We start from the raw sequence: 17999 nt of genomic DNA, 5'->3' as shown, positions 1-17999 counted from the left end.
GATTGTACAAGCCTTTCTGTTTCAAAGTGTGCTGGAAATCGAACAACTGAGTTATGGGACGAAGCAGAAGCCATGGAAGATAACAAACGGGGAGAAAATGACATACAACAACAAGCCGCTTTTTACAAAATAAGGCCACTGGGAAAACTCCATAATGGTATAATAACGCACATAATTTGTTCAGCTGGCTGGACCAAAAAGTTCAAAGATCTTGCTTTGAGACAATTTCGAGCTTATATTGCAAGGAGTGCAAGATCGGAAGTATACCAAACGCGACGCGTAAGCGGTGTCTGGGTGGTCTGGATCTAGCACCTTTCAATGGAATCGGGAGCGGGCTAGGGACCGCACTGTTTCTGAATGAGGCGGTGGCATTCCTCATGAATCTAGTCAACAAACCTCCTATGGAAGACGTGGGAACCGCTCTGAGTGGTTTGGCAGAGCAGTTTCGCGGTGGCTATGTCACAATCAAGGAAAGCTGGCAGCTGATGGTGCATAGGGAATGCTCTGGGCCCTGGCGGGCTGCCCTGACGGGAATGATCGAGCAGAACTGGAACGGCGAATGCACAACCGGTGACGTCGTCTCCTCTATTATCTCGGCGGCACGTGGGCAACCGCTGCCCATGGCAGTCTGCTGGTGCGAGCAGTGGGATCGCGACACGGTCATCCCGACAGCCGTCATCAAGCGCACGACCAAAAGTGGCAAGGACTGTTTCCTCACAAGGAACATGGCCTCTGTCACGGGCACTGCGTGTGCTATCTTCATGGAGACGGCGCTGGAGCTGACGGCCGTAGGGAAGAACCGCAGCAGCATCTTCGCCCCCGAGGATTGGGCTGAACCGTCCGCGTTCTACCAGGCATTGAGCTGGGGACGCCCTGTGAAAAGATTGTCAAGACATTGCAAGCGCACTAGCATCATGTGGATGCATATTATATTTTTATTGTGGATTAAATTGATATATTGAGCTATGCTCTACCGAATTTATGACATACAGAATGTATAGTGATTGTTGTCTATATGATCTATAAACCGAAAGAGCAGAATGCTATGCATAAAACAGCCAAGTTTCTATTGGTGTTTTGTCGATGTCAATAATATATCCCGTGGAATAGATTTAAATATAGCCAGACATATTCACGGATACATACCCTTGAAGAATATCGCCAATGCAGCGTCCCTCGCTCAGGAGTACCATCCATTGTTCGCCCATTTAACCTGTATCGTCAGCACAATCCCCAAATGATTCCGTCAAACTTACGTAAGATGGATTGATCTTCTTAAGATCTCCCAGTCCCAAGTTCCCCCCATCGACGGCAATCTCGCGCTTCAGCTGTTGAATCGCCTTCTGGACGCCCTTCACGCCATAAGTGTTGGCAAACATGAACGGGCGTCCGATGCCCACAGCTCGCACCCCCAGTGCCAACAGCTTAAGCACATCTGCACCGTAGCGAACGCCACCATCCGCGTAGATCTCGATCTGGTGGAACAGCTCTGGCGCTTCCTGGTAGATTTCCAATGCGATCTCCAGCGGCGAGGGACTGCTATCCAGGTTGCGGCCGCCGTGGTTCGACAGAATCACAGCAGGGGCCTTGTGTTGTACCGCCAGTCGCACATCCTCAACAGATGAAATCCCCTTGATAACAATTGGCAGAGATGTCATGGTTTGCAGCTTTTTGTAATAATCCCAGGTGATGAAGGTGTAGTCAGTGTTGGCCGACCCCATGTTGTACCGCTCTGCACGTTGTCGATTGCCACCGGCCGCTGCGTCGACGGTGAAAACAAGGGCCTTGCTACCGAGCTCTTTGGCCTGATCAAATAGTTCCTTCGTTGCCGTATCGTTACTGTCCAGATACACCTGCTGGAACAACACCTGCGAGCCATTCGATGGCTTGGCCGCCGCAATCTGGTCCATGGTCAACGAGGCAAAGAGGGACGGGATATAGAGGATGTCTTCCTGGTATGCCGCTTTTACCAGGTTCCTCTCCGCCTCGGGATGGGCCAGACCAGCCCGAGCACAAGGACTGATGTAGAAGGGTGCGGAGAAGTTGTACCCGAGGATAGAGGTCGACAGGGTCGATTCGATCTGGGTCACATCAACCATGACACGAGGTCGGAATCGGAACCGGCCGTAGGCCTCGAGATTGTTGCGGTAGGACCATTCCCCTGCGGCGCCGTTGCGATAGTATGTGTACGACGAGGCATTCATATAGCGTCGAGCAGCCCAGTCATAGTCCGGCAGACCGACGAGCTGATCGAGAGCAGGCAGGGAGCCTTGGGGCGTGTCGCCGAGCACGTCGTCGATCCTGCCCTGTTAGCGAGATAGTATGAGGCCGATAGGAGATGCATACCCGGTGTCTGGTTCGTTAAGGAACGGTCGAGTCGCCAGGACTCCCGACGCAAAGAGAAAAAAACGCATGTCTATTGCTGAATGTAGGGGGTGTCTAGCTTAGGTGACCTATGTTGCAGAAAGGGGTAATACATATTTATACTATATAGACCGTAGAATTACGTCAATTCTTGTCATCCCAATTCCAGGGAGCTTGGCAGTCGGATAAACATTCACGAGCTGTTTCACCAGTGCCACCAGCCAAGAAGCAATCTCCTGCAGAATGGAACATTAAACATTAACACTGCCACTGCAGCCTCCGCATTGCACGGAGTCCGCCGGATGCAACCAATCGCAACGACTTGGCATTGACCTTGTTTCTCCAGTCGAAATCTTATCTGATACCAGAACGGTAGGAATTAGGCCTCACACATTGCTTGGCTGGGACGCTCCATATGGTGACAAATTGATTGATAATCTTCGGGCAAATTCCACCCGGAATCTATCTCCACATCAATGCCCCACCGACATCGTTGTCGCCGCCGTTGACACTAACTTATGCACAGAATGCCCGTGACTACAGGTTGGCTCACTTGACTAAGTGGTGTCACCTGTTTTCTGCAGAAGACCCCCCCGTAAAGCTGTTCCGTGGTAAACCTGCAAAGTAACTCCTGCCGGAACCAATTGCAGAAACTCGACGACCAGCAGTTCCCCCAAAATGCGCTGCGATACACTGGTCGATATACTCCTTAGCTACCCCCAGGATCATGACCATCTGTTGCAGGATGGCCCGTGTGATCGTCGTTAACACCTCCAGCGATACCTGGCCCAGGCTCTGCTGCAGACTGGCTTTCCTCTGCAGGCTCCATCACCCCATCGCCAAGCTCTGATAACCCCGTCCGTAGCCATAGGCGTGCAAAACGAGGGTCTAGTTCCTGATATTTCGCTGCCGTCCAAGTGGATGGTAGCGCCCATCAGATTGTCGTCTGGTTCAGGCTCCCCCTGGTGGACACAACATAGCCCATTAGGGCTGTGACCGCCACCAGATGACCGCCAACCCCAGTTTCTCCAACTGCCGAACATACCCTGGGCGCTCGTGTGCAGAACCCGCATCCACCATGCCCAAGTTGATGGCATGCGCGGGTTGTCCCCTGCAGCTACGCCATCGCACAAACGCTTACTGGAATGTGCACGCAGCGTCATAATTGGCCTGCAAGGAATCACCTAGGAATCCGAGGTAGGAGGAGAGTACATCAAAGAAGTTCAGGGGTGGTGGCTGCTGACCTCGTGCAAATCCTCGTGCAAATTCCACGTGCCAGCCAGCTCGGGGTGCAGCACGTCGCGCAAGTCCTGTGCCAACACCTGCTCAAATTTGGTGAACTATGCACGGTTCGCTAGATCCATATTAAAAAAAAAAAAAAAACTTGCACGACTCACCCGCAGGATCATCCCTCCACGGAAGCAGCAAGTCAGCATCGCATTGCGCCAACGTCGCCTCCAGCGAACTGCAATTGCCCTTATTGCAGGCGAACACGCTAACTTGTCGTAGCTCAATGACGCCATGATATCATCTGCTACCTTAGATTGCGCTCCTTATTTGATAGAATGATAGCAATCGAATAATTATAGCAGCCGGGGGCCGCAGCCATCGAGATGATCAGACTATCCGTCTGCTCCTCTGGGCTATCGTAAGAATACCTGACAGCCCCCGAGAAGTCTCTGCCCTGCAGCACATCATGCCACTAGTCCAGCGATAGCAGCGGACTGTCCTTTTGATGCTACTTGGCATCCAACCACCAGCGGGACAGGGTGCCAAAGGTAAACAACCGATGCACGGTAGGCCTTGTGCGCTCCATGGGTAGCAGTGCGCCTCCAAGTCTTAGCAGACTACGCACATGTTGGGCTGTCGCGCCTATATAGGTGGTGGCGTGTAGTACATTAGCGGGGATAATGAAGTCGTAGTTTTCCCCTGTCCAATATTTGACCTCTGTTCCTTCTTAAGCTCGCCGAAGTTCATAGCGCCCTTCCATGACACGAGTTCTGTTCCACGTGAGGGAAGAATGAGGTTGAGTAGTCAAAGAGAAGGCATTCCTCAGCTGTGAGCGCCTGCAGAATAGGTAGGGTGTCATCTCCGGGGCCGGCCCCAACTCCCTGGACACGCATGAGCGACAATTTCTGGCCGAGCAGCTGGGCATAAGCTGCCGACCTGGAGGGCACAGTGTTGAAGGCTTTTGTCATTGTGATTGACCCGATAGAGCAGATTGTCCTGTAGCATGGCCGACAAAAGCATCATTATAGCCCTTACATTCTTAACGGAACGATCCATGTCACCCCTCCTCCCCGAGTAGCTTTTCCCATCCCCGCCTACGACGTCGAGGCCAGTGCCGGCTGGGATTCATGCTTCCTCCTATTCTGAATCATGCCAGTTTTAAAGTCAAAGCATCCACTTTTGCTATGATTATTGGCCCCATTGAGCGCGGAAAGTCAACCCTTCTGAAGGCAATTCTAGGAGAAGTACCACATGTCTCTGGCTCCGGCAGAAGGAGTTAGGCTCGGATTTTGTGACCAAACACCATGCCTGCTAATCATAGGGTAGTTTAAATCCTTATCCTGTATTGAAGCACATTTCCTCTGAAGTTCTTCCTGGCCAGTAAGTGGGCATCTGCGGCCGAACGGGAAGGTATGTTCATCGATACGTCCCATGTGTCAAAAAGACATTAATGTATCAATGAAACAATGGGTAAAGTTCGATTATTTCGGCTCTTCTCCGTATACTTGAGACTCGCTCAGGCTCCATTGATTAGATGGCATTGACAGTTCCCTGTCTCGAAATGAGCTCCGTTCCCTGATCATAAACTTACCCTAGAAGCCATTTCTGCTCCAGATGAGCGTCCACGAAATCCTGGAACCAACGGAGTATTTCCAATGACAAACTCGTGGATGGGCTCCGACGTTTTGGCCTTTGGGATTTGCTTTTACTGAGAGGGGGCTTAGACGCCATTTTAACGGAATCATTCTCTCACGGCCACCGCCCGCTCCTCTATCTTGTACGTGCCATCTTCTAGACAACAGGATGCTCCTTATGGATGAAACAACTAGCCAGTAAGTGCTGCATGGTCCTGTGCTAATTTTCTCTCAATCGATCCACAGTAAAAATCTAATTGCGTTCTAGCGTCGACAAGTGGACTGACGAGATTATGCAACACGCCCTAGGCGACTTTCACAACACGACAATTATCAGTATTGCGCACCAGCTCCATCCAGTCTTGGACTCCGATAGGATAGCTGTTGTCGATAACGGACGTTGTGCCTCTCAAGAGAAATTCTGGACACCGCTACTATGATCGGTCGCAGGAACAGACTTTGACCATTTCTGTTGCTATCCCTAAAGTACATCATCGGGAACCAAATAGGACGTATATCACACGTACGCCATATCAAATCTATAGCATTGCTACTTTGCACAATTATGTCTCCTGTAGGTACGTATTCGCACCTCTTTGAACTAGCGAGAGAAGTTTCGAGCTCCGGAAGCGGATGGGAAGTGGAATTTGTTTACAATATTCTTTAATAATTCCCTTTCTAGTTAGTCAGAGATTTTGTGCTGCTAATATTTGGGAAGGCATGTAGCATTAGGTTGCAACCGTAGTGTCCTCTCCAGGCGTGGAGCCAATGCGCGGAGTAATCGCTAGGTTTTCACTCACGGTCTGTAAAACATTTAAAGGATCGCTAGCCGTGAAGTTGCCAGGAAATTTCTTCATCAGTCCTAGATCGGGCATTTGTGATACCAACAGCACAATGTCGGTGAAGTCATTATGAGCTGCACTGTCGATGACAACCTCTTTTTACCAGCCACGTATGTGCGGCCATACAGACTGCAGAGTGTCATTGTTTTCCACATGGGCGCTGGAAATCTAGAAGAACCCCCCCGGCGGTGGTAAGCACCGGAACGTAGAGTCCTCCATCAAGGGAGCATCCAGGCCGAATCAATGAAGTTTTATTTTGCATGGGTAGTGCAGTCGTTGCTCCTCCAAGAGAATACCCAAACATGCCGACGTTCACGCCACGCGCGTCTTCCTTCTATCCCCTTATCAAACCCGGGATCCAAACGGACATTCTCTGCAGAGTGAGCTGCCTGGCTACAGTTTGGGTATATTGCACACGGGCAATGGCCTCTTCCGTGATCTCCCTGATGCTCAAACCGTTCAGTTTCCCATCCAGAGAGTAATAATACCGACAAAAATGTAGCCCCAACTAGCCAGTATTTGCTGAAGAACATTGTATACTCCCTCGGGGATCCGAGGCCTGGACAAAAGATCATCGCAGAGAGCCATCCATCCTCAGAGAGCAAGGGATGTAGAATACCACCCCCAATAAAATAGTTGGTATTTATTTGATCGATGATGTGCTTTAATAGGGAATAGGCTTGCGCGAGATATCGGACCATATATGACGGGATAGACGGGGCTGGTTCGGGGGGATCCGTGTCCACAATTGGATATCGAGATTGTAATGTGACAGGGTAATTCTTCTCATGACCAATTTCGTCGATCAAATTCGTTCTGGTGGAACCGACTGCGAATGGCCCAGTTGGGGATGGCAGAGTCAGGTCGATATGAGTCACGGCCGAGTAATATAAAGCGAAAATCCTAGAGCCAGAAAGCCGGAGGAAAAGGAATCTCATTTCATTTTTGGAAACCAGGGAAGTAAGTGCCAGTAAACGGTGCTCGACTGAGTCTTAACGCGGTTTTGTTACGATCATATCAAATGCAGTTAGAATGAGCAACAACCCTTGTTATGTCAATCTGGATTATTTGAAATGACCAGCTACCTAATTAGAGACGAGCACTGGCAATTAATCCGAGAATTTACAAAATATAGCATACGTGGTGTAAGGGGATAAGTCATGAGCAAGAGAACATTAACTAAGGGCCACGGGCTCCCTTGTTATGACTTCAGAATTAACTGTGCTTCCGAATTGTGTTGCTAATATCGGCCAGTCAGCTTCTCCGCTAGTCTATTACGGAATATTTGAATCGCGGTATTCTGCATTGACCGTGCATATAGCACGAGATATATTTTGCATCGAGGATACCGCACAGAAAATACCATTCAATACGCTTCTATCACTCTTCCATGGAATAATACCTCCAACATTGAATCAATTCAACTTAATTAAAACAATCTCATTGCTCATCATAAACAGGAACATACCATCTACAGACGAGGACGCGACGAGAGACTCGAGTAGGCCACATCAAACCGGTCCAGCTGCATCACCTTATCCCAAGCCGCCACAAAGTCCTTCACGAATTTGGCCTGTCCGTCGTGGCTGCCGTACACCTCGGCCAACGCACGCAGCTCAGCATGGGAGCCAAACACGAGGTCCACACGCGTGCCGGTCCATTTCTTCGCGCCCGTGCGTCGGTCGAAGCCCTCGAAGAGCTCGTGGTCCGGTCCTGTCGGCTTCCACACCGTGCCCATGTCCAGCAGGTTCACGAAGAAGTCGTTGGTCAGCTGGCCCGGTCGGTTGGTGAACACTCCCTTGTTGGAGCCGTCATAGTTGGCATTCAACACGCGCAACCCACCCACCAGCACCGTCATCTCTGGTGGCGTCAGTTGCAGCAGCTGCGCCTTGTCGACTAGGTACTGCTCTGCGCGCACCCGCGGCGTCGACTTGCCGTAATTGCGGAATCCGTCCGCCACGGGCTTAAGGTACTCGAACTGATCGACGTCCGTCTGTTCCTGTGTCGCGTCCATGCGACCCGGGGTGAACGGAACCGGGTGGCCGGCGGCACGCTCGACGGCAGCGCATCCGGCCAGCACAATCAGGTCCGCCAGGGAGATCCGCTTGTTGCCCGTCTGCGCGCTGTTGAAATGGCGCTGTATTCCCTCCAACACGCGCAGAACCTCCTGTAGCTGTGCTGGGTTGTTCACCGCCCAGTCCTTCTGCGGAGCCAAACGGATACGAGCTCCATTGGCGCCTCCGCGCTTGTCGCTGCCGCGGAAGGTGGACGCGGACGCCCAGGCGGTGGTGATGAACTTGGTCGGCTCGACTCCGGACGCCAGGATCTCATGCTTCAGAGCCAGCGCGTCCTCGTTATCGATGAGCGGGTGGTCAGGCGCCGGGATGGGGTCCTCCCAGAGCAGCTTCTCCTTGGGCACCTCAGGCCCCAGCCAGCGCGCGCGCGGACCCATGTCGCGGTGCAGTAGCTTGAACCAGGCACGCGAAAAGGCGTCGGCGAACTGGTCGGGATGTTTCAGGTAGTGGCGGGCGATGCGCTCGTAGTCCTTGTCATAGCGCAGGGCCAGATCAGTGGTCAGCATCTTGGGCTTGTGCTTCTTGCCGGCGTCGTACGCATCTGGGATGACTTCACCCGCGTTCTTGGCCGTCCACTGGTTGGCGCCGGCAGGACTCTTAGTCAGCTCCCATTCGAATTTGAACAGGTAGTCCAGGTAGTCCATGTTCCACCGCGTTGGCGTCTTGGTCCATGTCACCTCGATGCCGCTGGTGATGCTGTCAGTGCCCTTGCCCGAGCGATGGGTGCTGGTCCAGCCCAGCCCTTGCTCGTGCAGATCGGCCGCCTCTGGTTCGCGGCCCACCTTATCGGCCGGACCCGCGCCGTGGGTCTTGCCAAAGGTGTGCCCGCCGGCAATCAGAGCGACGGTTTCTTCGTCGTTCATCGCCATACGGCCAAATGTGGTGCGGATGTCGCGAGCGGCAGCGATAGGGTCCGGATTACCATCAGGGCCCTCGGGGTTCACGTAGATCAGACCCATGTGCACGGCGGCCAGGGGGTCCTCGAGTTTCCGCGTGCGGATGTCGCTCTGCGTCTTCTTGTCGGCATCAGTGTCGGGGGCATAACGCACGTCGTTACCCTCGGGCAACGGGAACCAGGTATGTTCACCACCCCAGTATGTTGCGTCGTCGGCCTCCCAGGTATCCGGGCGACCGCCAGCGAACCCAAAGGTCTTGAACCCCATGGACTCGAGGGCGACGTTGCCGGTCAGCAGCATCAGGTCGGCCCAGGAGATCTTACTGCCGTACTTCTGCTTGATAGGCCACAGCAGACGACGTGCCTTATCCAGACTGGCGTTATCAGGCCAGCTGTTCAGGGGAGCGAACCGCTGCTGACCTTGACCACCACCACCGCGACCGTCAAACACGCGGTAGGTGCCGGCGCTATGCCAGGCCATGCGAATAAACAGACCGCCATAGTGACCAAAGTCGGCAGGCCACCACTCCTGTGAGTCGGTCATCAGGTTGTGCAGGTCCTTCTTGAGCGCATCGTAGTCGAGACTCTCGAAGGCGGCTGCATACTCAAAATCACTGCTATGGGGGTTGCTAGCCTCACCATGCTGGCGCAGAATCCCCAGCTTCAGCTGGTCCGGCCACCAGTCAGGGTTCCTGGTGCCACTGCCAGCGATATTGGCGGGTTTGTGGACAGGGCATTCACTCATGATGGGATGATGGATATGGAGGGGGAAAATGGATGCAGAGAAGAAATGTCAGAAGACGGAGGAGGGACCCCGCAGAGTTTATAGGATACACAAATCACGGGAAAGTGATTGCGAAGCCCGCGGTAACCATAGAACAGATTGGACAATCCGTGGAATCAGCAGGAAGGCGATTGGATGCGACCCCAATGCGCGATGCGGGGGTTGCAGGCGGGGTAAAAGAAGTGTTGCACTGATCAGACTATGGTTGCCCTGCTTCTGGCATGGTGGGAGTCCCGTTGAAATAGTCCTTTCCAGACATCCACAGATGACAGTAAGCTGATGTCCGGTTGAACCTTGGAACGATTTATTATCGTGTATCATTTCCAAGCATCATGGTCCAGAGGGTGCTCGGTTGTGACGTCATGGGGTCTGGGCTCTGGGATTATTAATTAGGGGATGGCTAGTCGATTAGTTGCTACCTGTCTGGACCTCGAGGTGATCGGACTTGGCTATTCCCGCCATCCTATCCCACCACATCTTTCTGGACGAATAAAAGGTCCTGCAGAATCGAATGAGAAAAGAAAAGCAAATGGGCGAAATCATGTGAGCGGATCCGGGAAAAGGTAAAGGCGGTGCCGGCGAGCAGAATAGAAGCAGATCAGGTGACTCGTCCATGGTGTTGGAGGTAGAGATGTGAAAAAAAATTTCAAATTTCGAAATTTCAGGCCAAAATTGAAATTTTTTGAAAACTTTTTTATTTTTCTGAAAGATTTTTAATCACGTGATTAATATTTATCAAAATATTTCCCCCAGACAGATCGAGGGCCGATGGGCCAAAGGTGCCAACAGGGCCAAAAGGGACAGTAGGGACAGTAGGGACAATAGGGACTGTTGTGGAACTCAGGGGGAAATGGGGCGTAGGGAGCTATTCTATCAACTACAGGCCAACTAGCCTAATTAGGAAGTAGATGTCATTCAGTGGAAACACCAGGAATCACAGTATCTCAACCAACTGAGTCTCTTGCATTCCTATCTAGGTGCTCAACTATCTAAAGGATTCAGGGGTTGAATCGATCGTCAGATACTCCGCACCGCCAAGTCGGGCGGATTATAGTGTTTCCGTAACAGGGACAATAGGGACAATAGGGACAATAGGGACAATAGGGACAATAGGGACAATAGGGACAGTAGGGATAATAGGGACGTTGGCCCGAGAGTTCAAACGGGCTCTAGCCCTTTACACATATCGATGATTAACAAGGATTCCAGCCTATAATACTCAGGGTCAGGTGTATTTATAGGTTAAGGTAGAGAAATTATACCTGTTTAACAATCTAATCCGTCATAGCCATTGCAATTATTTTCGTTCCTGTTGAGAATCTCGGGGAAGAAGCTATGTCGTGAGGTGCTAGGATAGCGGTGACTGGATAGTATATTAAAACTATCGGTGCGATCTAGTATCGCAGGGTGAGTATATTCGACTATCTCGGAGAGAGAGCGTAGACAAACGCTTCCTCATGTCTACGTGTCCCTTAGCCACTGAATATGATATATCACATCGCTGCGGGACTAGGATATACGAAGGTGCCTTAGGCATCCTGATTTCCAACAGTTCCTGGTATTTCTTTAAAGCACCAATAATACCGCTTCACGCCATCGGTAACGGAAAGGTTTATAATCCAGTGTTTTAAGATATTGGTAGACTCGTCCACCGAGATATTAATATAGCGAGATTTGGTAAGGACATTAAGGAGTTCGTCAAACGTTGATTTGTAGCAATCTGCAAGAATTAATTTGCTCACGGTGCAGTGTGAGGGGATAGAATATTAAGGATTAAGTGCATGGATAAATTGCTTTATAGGCTTATTTTTAACCATTGAGAATGGCCTTGCACCAGCGAATATTATTACAGTGGTAGTAGTAGTAGTATTCATACGCTGACCCCTCGCCTAAGGCGATATGCAGGATACCCCTATCACTATTCTATATGTGCATCTATTTACAGCAAACTATTACTTCCCGACGAACTTAGAGCCTCGTCAAGGCCTTTGTTGGCCGATGCCTGGTGTTCTGTTCTGCGGCCCTCGTGGCGCGCGACTTCGAAATCTCTGAGATGCCTCTGCAAAGTCCAGTACTGCATTTAAAATGCTACTGCCTTGCGTGGCATCTTTTAACCTACCCTCCTTACCTTGCCCTGCTCCTCCCAGCATATCTGAGATATTATTAAATGCTCTTCCAATCTTCCCCGTAGCTCTTGTCGTAGCCCACTCAGCCGCGGACAATCAATCAGTACATGGACCACAGTTTCTGGTGCACCACATTCACACTGTTTGTTGTCTCGGAAGCCGTGTCGCATACCATGCGTCGCAAGCCATGAGTGGCCTGTTCAGAGTTGCGTAGGCAGGTAGGCTCGATTCCGGGGAGCGAGCCGTAGAGCCAGCGCGTATGGTTTGAGGGTAGGGCTGCGTCAATGCGGCGGAGGTGCCCCCCTTTCTTTGAGGCCTCCATTCTCGTTCCCACTCCTCAGTGATTCTGTCTCGGATATGCGCTTTTTCGCGTGACAAGAGGCCTTGAAAGGGATGCCTTTTATCTGGACCAACTGCTTCCTTCGCCAGGCGGTCCCTGCATCATTTCCGGGATTGTCACAGTGTCCCGGAACCCACTGGAGCCGTAGGGGGATTCCACGTGCTTTCAGCTCTCCAGAGACTGATGAATAGCCTGGATAATCGCTGACCAGACTTGTTCCAGGTTTGCTATCACCTGTAATGCAGACATGCTATCACTAAGGATTGTTGCCGGTTCCCGATTGGAGCTTAGGGTGTGTTGTTCTTTTGAGCCAGTTGAAAAACCAAGCCGATTGCATAATATATTGCCATAAGCTCGGCGGCATATACCGACCAGTATTCCATTAAGCCGATGCAAATCTGTCGCGATCCTATGATCTGGAGACTCTGGTCTAGGGCTACTGCCGCTCCTAGTTGGTTATGTTGCCCTAAAGCGTCCGAGAACTATTATTACAATGGCGACCGTATTTGCCTTCTATATATGTCACGAAACAGAGCGATACTCTTTCAAACCCTAATCACTTGATCCGCTAGTCCTAATATGAATATTTCCGTATTTATCCGTTTGTTCCATGTATTTATGGTAATATCGCAAAACGTGTAAATATGCGGGGAACTCTCGCAAGCAGCGGGGCTCCAATTCCGCTGGCCGAAGAAACGAACTATTAGCCTGTCTTCGGAGATGATCTGTCCAAACCTAAGATTCACCTTTGAGATATTTCTTTAAGCATCTCTAGCGTTCCCACCCGCAATCTACGGCGGCGAAGGCACAACACTGAATAGAATTCGCAGCTTGCGGTTGGCAAGCTGCTTCTGGGGATTTTTGTTCCCTAAGCGTGATATTGATTGGATTCTACAGATAGGCTACCGGGTCTACGCAGATCCATTAGTGCTTTGGCGCTGTGGTCTGTCTAAGGTAAGATTGAGGAACGGGAAAGTTTTCCAAATTGTTAACCTTGTCCACAATACTGTCCCGCCTTTCAAACGAACAAAAACTGTCCTGCAATAGCACCGACAGCAACAAGAAGCAGTGGTGTATACTTGTTGGTGAATTTGTAGAGGACTGCCAGCGCAACGACGTAGAGTACAGCAGCAGAAGCGCTCTCAGCGTTTATGACGTTTTGCGGTAAAACAGCTGCTGTCGTTGAGTCGGAGACTTCAAGACTCGAGTGCAACGTCTGCAGCGCTATAATAGCGATCACACCGATGACAGCCCCGCAAAGACCGTCAAAGAAGGCCGAAAGGAACTACGGGGATCAGCAAATACATAAGGTGAGTCTTCAAATAATGAGTGACATACCTTATTGCGTACAAGCTTCTCCAACAGGTCATGTCCAGCAATCGTAAACACAAAGCAGGGGAATAACATGCCAATAGTAATAACCACCGCGCCGGCAAAAGCTGTCCCAAGGCTGTCATCCGCCAAACCGCCCTGAAACCCGACAAAAGTTGCAAAGATCACAAGCGGGGCGGGGAGAATATTCCCAATTGCGATGCCATCCAGGAAAATGCGCGCGGGAAGCCACGCACCCTTGAGAACGGCTTCGACCTGGATGAAGGGTATTGCGGTGTATGCGCCACCAAAAGAGAGGCTTCCGGCTACCAGTCCAAGTGCGAATAGGTTGGGAAGAGAGGGGTCTTTGGCTATTCCGAGAGCGAGGGAAATCGGTGATGGGACACCTCGGAAAACCACGTAGATCGCGTATACGACGTACTGGAGAATGAAGAGGCATAGGGCGATGATTCGTTTGCCTCGGGATATGAAGCTGTATATTACGCCGTAGAGACCGAGGGAAATGAAGCTATGTTCGTACAATATGTTAACGTTCAGCATTGTGGACGGTTGACAAAAGGCAGGTCCCACATATTGATGCGAAGAGCACTGTTCAGCGCCGTACAGAGCCCTGCGATGACAAGGTACGGATTTGTTTTATGAGTGTCGTGGTCGAGTATAGAGTGGTCTGCGATCTTGTGTGTGGCTCGAAGGATCTACTCGCCGTCAGCAGGTGATGTTTTTTGGTCTAGAACGTGCTCACCATGGCAGAGACAATCGGTTGGATAGCCCGGAAGGAAGCATTGAAGTAAATGTTCTCTAGGCCAGCCAGAGTATATAGATAAGATGCAAGAAGCATAAGAAGGAATCCGGGTAAGATAAAGGCGAGACCAGCGACAATCCCACCTAAGCGACCAGCTGAGAGACACCCGAAGAACATGCATAGCTCTGCTGCCTCCGGGCCTGGAAGGATCTGGTAGACAGCAAAGACGCGTTGAAAGCGTGGGAGTGTGATCCATTTTTCTTTAAGCACCAAGTGCTCTTTTATCAGGGAGATTTGTGCTACAGGCCCCCCCCAGGCAAAGAGCCCAAAGTTGTAGAAGAAGAACCAAAATAATCGCAGTAGAGAGAGTTGGGGCACATTTGTGTTGTCCTGTAGACCGTAGTCACTGCTAATATTTTGCGAACTTGTAGATTGGCTCGTTTCCCCCGAACAAGCTGTACTCTGCTGTGCTTCGAGATCTGTTTTAGGGCTATGGAAATCCCCATTGTCGGCATTGCTCCCTGGGACAGGTGTCGGGCTGCATGACGACTCGATAACGGTGGCCATGATAATTGGCATGTGTGAAAGAGAAGAACCAGAATGCTGTCTCTCTCTTTGCCCGGTGAGCATCAGCCTTTTATGCTGTATACTTTTCTGTTAGGAAGGGGGCCGGGGACGGACACATTGAACATGATTGGTGGAGAGTACATAGACGGACAGCTGGACGATGATTGGACAAAGCCCTGCTGGTTTATTTTGGTCCGCTGGCAAATCAAGTTAATAGTGGGTCTGATGCTTTGGCCTTATTGGTTTCATTGATCGCAACACCATTGTAACGTGGCCCAATCAACGATGGCCTGTCTGTCCCCCCAATAACTCCCACCATTTCTCTGCTCAAACCATCCCAACACCTCAAGCCACTGCCCACTTCCCCTGTCGGATGAATACCTCCAGACTTCCATGAAAGATGTCGTGCGATAAGGTAGTGTGCTCGAGTCTTTGCATGACACCGCTAAGTCAGAACCTAGAATACAGAGCGCACCTTGCGCTTGAGAGAGAATAAACGCCGCAACAGAGCACGCCAGAAGGAATACGCGGCCGATCTGGAACGCAGACTAAGACAGTTTGAACAAGAAGGTGTCCGGGCAACCATCGAGATACAATGTGCAGCTAAGAAGGTTGCAGAGGAGAATATTTACCTACGAGAGCTATTGCTGGCGGTCGGCATTGATTGCTCAACTGTCAACGATTGGATAACTCGGAGGAGGACCTGCAATGAGGCAAAGGATGTTGGCCGAAGCCATTATCATGGAACTGCGATAGGTGACAGCATTTGTAACAAAGGCCAACAAAGAGACCCTTCTAGCGCTCCGTTATCTCGGCCGCAATGTTCACTACCTTGCGACAAGGGTTGCCAATGCAGCAGTCCTCCACTGAGCAATCCTATCCCCAAATCAGCCGACAATCCATCAGCCGTTACTGAGGACAATCGGATCACCGATAGGTTTTGTTCGCCTGCGCGGAATAAATCAACACTGGAGAACAGACAAGAGAATGGCAGCCACGATGCGGGACTGCCACCAAGTACCCCGGGGGAGGGCTCTTTTCCGCAGCCATCTGCTCCTTGCAAGCTCCTCACGCGTCTCGCCACGAATCCTGGTTCCGACGTCTCGATGATCTTAGCAGGGGCAGAGACCGAGCAAAAAGCCGACAGCGCAGAAGGCGGTCTGTCTTGTGATAGTGCATACAAGCTGTTGATGCGGTATGCCACCAGTGATGAGAAAATCGAGGCTCTCGCTCTGTCTCTCGAGGAGGGTTGTGTCCCTAACTCAGGTGGTGGATGTAAGGTCAAGAATGAGACTCTATCGCAAGCGCTTCTAGATATCTGTCTTTGATAAGTCTTATCCTGGAGAACCCACCAGTGCATGTGAAACATTTGCCGAGCCAATAAACTCAAAAGTAAATTATTATTACCATGTACATACGAAGCCAGTAATTTACGTCCAACCTTTTTGTTGGGTTTAGCGCTTCATGTGATTAGGGTTTGATGTTGGAAGCGATTGCTTGTTCTATTGAATGGGTGGCCGGGTGGCCGCTACTAGTTAACCTTGTTTGTTTACCACTCATTTTCCCTTCAAAGATTCCTTTTTGTGCATAGCTTATCTTATAGGTTGTACGGGTTCAGCCCCTAGGGCCTGTAGGGTTCGAGTGTTAGGAGCGCTCAGAAGCGTGATAGCCAGATACTTCGCAAAGATGCTTAGCCTGGTGCGAAGTGTTTATATTCGCACCCTCTGGCCTGAGGCCACGATTAGTTCTGCAATATACGTGGTCCTATCTTCCCTCCCATATAGATAGTCCCTTTTGCACCATAGAGTACCATTCAGCTCGTTACCGACCCCACACATAACACCGAGGGACAACGGGGACAATAGGGACAATTGCTCCGAGAGATCAAATAGGCTCCAGCCTTTTACAGGAAAATTTGCATGCAACAGTTTCTCGTGTCGCAACTGACCAAAAATGAGTGGAATCCGGTCGGTAAGGATGAGATCGAAACCATAGCCGTGGATCTCAAGGGTGCGAACATCCAACTCTACGATAAATCATTTTCCTCGGCACCATGATCACCGATATCAGAGTGGTAGTGCATGGAGACTTCAACACGTACCCCATCAAGCTAAGCGTCTCGGATGACGACAAAACATTCCAACCCCAATATCATTGGAGCTGGGCACATAAGTTGTCTGTGAATTACTGGTATTCTACGCCTAAGATTGGCAGAGACCAAGGGAGACCGTTTTCGATCATGGGAAAAGTTTCAGAGGTGAGTGCAAGGATATTCGTAAACGCAAACTGAAGGGTAGCTAATATCAGTTTCTTCAGCCGGGTAGAACCCGTCCCCCTTCGGAAAGCTTAGCGGGGACAGTGTCAAGATTGACCTTGATTTTCGCAAAGAGCACCAACCCAGCACTAAATTCGAAAAAATTTGCGACTACGCAACGGACTATGTCGAGTTCCCCCATTTCATGCTTCGCTGGATCTCAACTTCTTCACGACGCAAAACATCCTAGCCCATGATGTACATTTCATCCAGGCCAAGGAGACCATGTGTCCCTGCGATTTCTTCATTTTGGGGTATATGAATGCATGAGGCCAGCCAGGACCTGCAATATAGCCTGCTTGAAGAATATTTGACACCCAATTGAGATATCTCATCCTAGGTAACAACACAGAGAGCTTAATTCATTCAAATTCAATCTTTCTGAGCTCTGTCCAGCGGTAATGGAATATATTTTGCACATAAAGAGTAGCACAGCCTTATCCGCGAATAGTTGCAATATTGTAGAAACTCCAATTACTTTAGCAGTATATTAAAGTAAATATGATATGTTTATATATATACTATAGGGATACAGGCAAGCTGTATGGCTAACTTGTATTCTCAAAGCTCTTCTAGTACTGTAATAAGATTAAAATAACTCTAACACTTTGGAAAGTGTTAAGAGTTTCATTCTAAAGATATGTTCAGCTCGCAATAGTTTGTAGAAAGGTTTGGAATTTACTCTTGAGCTAATCACTATTGAAAGGCTTTTCAAGTTGACCAGTCCGTCTTATATTAGAAAGGTGTCAGTTGG

At 50.3% G+C, this 17999-nt stretch overlaps 8 protein-coding genes across 8 annotated transcripts; 4 read left to right on the top strand and 4 right to left on the bottom strand.

Moving 5' to 3' along the window:
- Positions 1-377: 377 nt before the first annotated feature.
- ATNIH1004_006532 (uncharacterized protein) lies at positions 378-962 on the top strand (the record flags this gene model as incomplete). The annotated part of the gene is made up of 1 exon (XM_033571159.1): positions 378-962. One exon carries the CDS (start codon positions 378-380, stop codon positions 960-962), a length of 585 nt encoding a protein of 194 aa, XP_033427191.1.
- A 218-nt stretch (positions 963-1180) lies between these two features.
- On the bottom strand, positions 1181-2414 carry ATNIH1004_006531 (uncharacterized protein; the record flags this gene model as incomplete). Its single annotated transcript, XM_033571158.1, has 3 exons — positions 1181-1213; positions 1257-2301; positions 2347-2414. The coding sequence occupies 3 exons, from the start codon at positions 2412-2414 to the stop codon at positions 1181-1183; spliced, it is 1146 nt and encodes a 381-aa protein (XP_033427190.1).
- A 659-nt stretch (positions 2415-3073) lies between these two features.
- ATNIH1004_006530 (uncharacterized protein) lies at positions 3074-3887 on the bottom strand (the record flags this gene model as incomplete). The annotated part of the gene is made up of 4 exons (XM_033571157.1): positions 3074-3270; positions 3410-3548; positions 3609-3704; positions 3762-3887. 4 exons carry the CDS (start codon positions 3885-3887, stop codon positions 3074-3076), a joined length of 558 nt encoding a protein of 185 aa, XP_033427189.1.
- Positions 3888-5397: 1510 nt separating this feature from the next.
- ABCC4 (Multidrug resistance-associated protein 4) lies at positions 5398-5668 on the top strand (the record flags this gene model as incomplete). The annotated part of the gene is made up of 2 exons (XM_033571156.1): positions 5398-5426; positions 5497-5668. 2 exons carry the CDS (start codon positions 5398-5400, stop codon positions 5666-5668), a joined length of 201 nt encoding a protein of 66 aa, XP_033427188.1.
- A 1873-nt stretch (positions 5669-7541) lies between these two features.
- ATNIH1004_006528 (catalase/peroxidase) lies at positions 7542-9785 on the bottom strand (the record flags this gene model as incomplete). Its single annotated transcript, XM_033571155.1, has 1 exon — positions 7542-9785. The coding sequence occupies one exon, from the start codon at positions 9783-9785 to the stop codon at positions 7542-7544; it is 2244 nt and encodes a 747-aa protein (XP_033427187.1).
- A 3523-nt stretch (positions 9786-13308) lies between these two features.
- On the bottom strand, positions 13309-14931 carry ATNIH1004_006527 (uncharacterized protein; the record flags this gene model as incomplete). The annotated part of the gene is made up of 4 exons (XM_033571154.1): positions 13309-13575; positions 13629-14130; positions 14193-14317; positions 14365-14931. The coding sequence occupies 4 exons, from the start codon at positions 14929-14931 to the stop codon at positions 13309-13311; spliced, it is 1461 nt and encodes a 486-aa protein (XP_033427186.1).
- Positions 14932-15324: 393 nt separating this feature from the next.
- On the top strand, positions 15325-16259 carry ATNIH1004_006526 (bZIP transcription factor; the record flags this gene model as incomplete). The annotated part of the gene is made up of 2 exons (XM_033571153.1): positions 15325-15336; positions 15393-16259. 2 exons carry the CDS (start codon positions 15325-15327, stop codon positions 16257-16259), a joined length of 879 nt encoding a protein of 292 aa, XP_033427185.1.
- A 725-nt stretch (positions 16260-16984) lies between these two features.
- ATNIH1004_006525 (uncharacterized protein) lies at positions 16985-17435 on the top strand (the record flags this gene model as incomplete). Its single annotated transcript, XM_033571152.1, has 2 exons — positions 16985-17188; positions 17256-17435. The coding sequence occupies 2 exons, from the start codon at positions 16985-16987 to the stop codon at positions 17433-17435; spliced, it is 384 nt and encodes a 127-aa protein (XP_033427184.1).
- Positions 17436-17999: the final 564 nt, after the last annotated feature.

Source organism: Aspergillus tanneri, assembly GCF_003426965.1.
Source record: "Aspergillus tanneri strain NIH1004 chromosome Unknown AapTan_4_pilon_pilon_pilon, whole genome shotgun sequence".
NCBI classification, from domain to species: domain Eukaryota; kingdom Fungi; phylum Ascomycota; class Eurotiomycetes; order Eurotiales; family Aspergillaceae; genus Aspergillus; species Aspergillus tanneri.
This window is presented reverse-complemented; position numbering and strand designations above follow the sequence as displayed.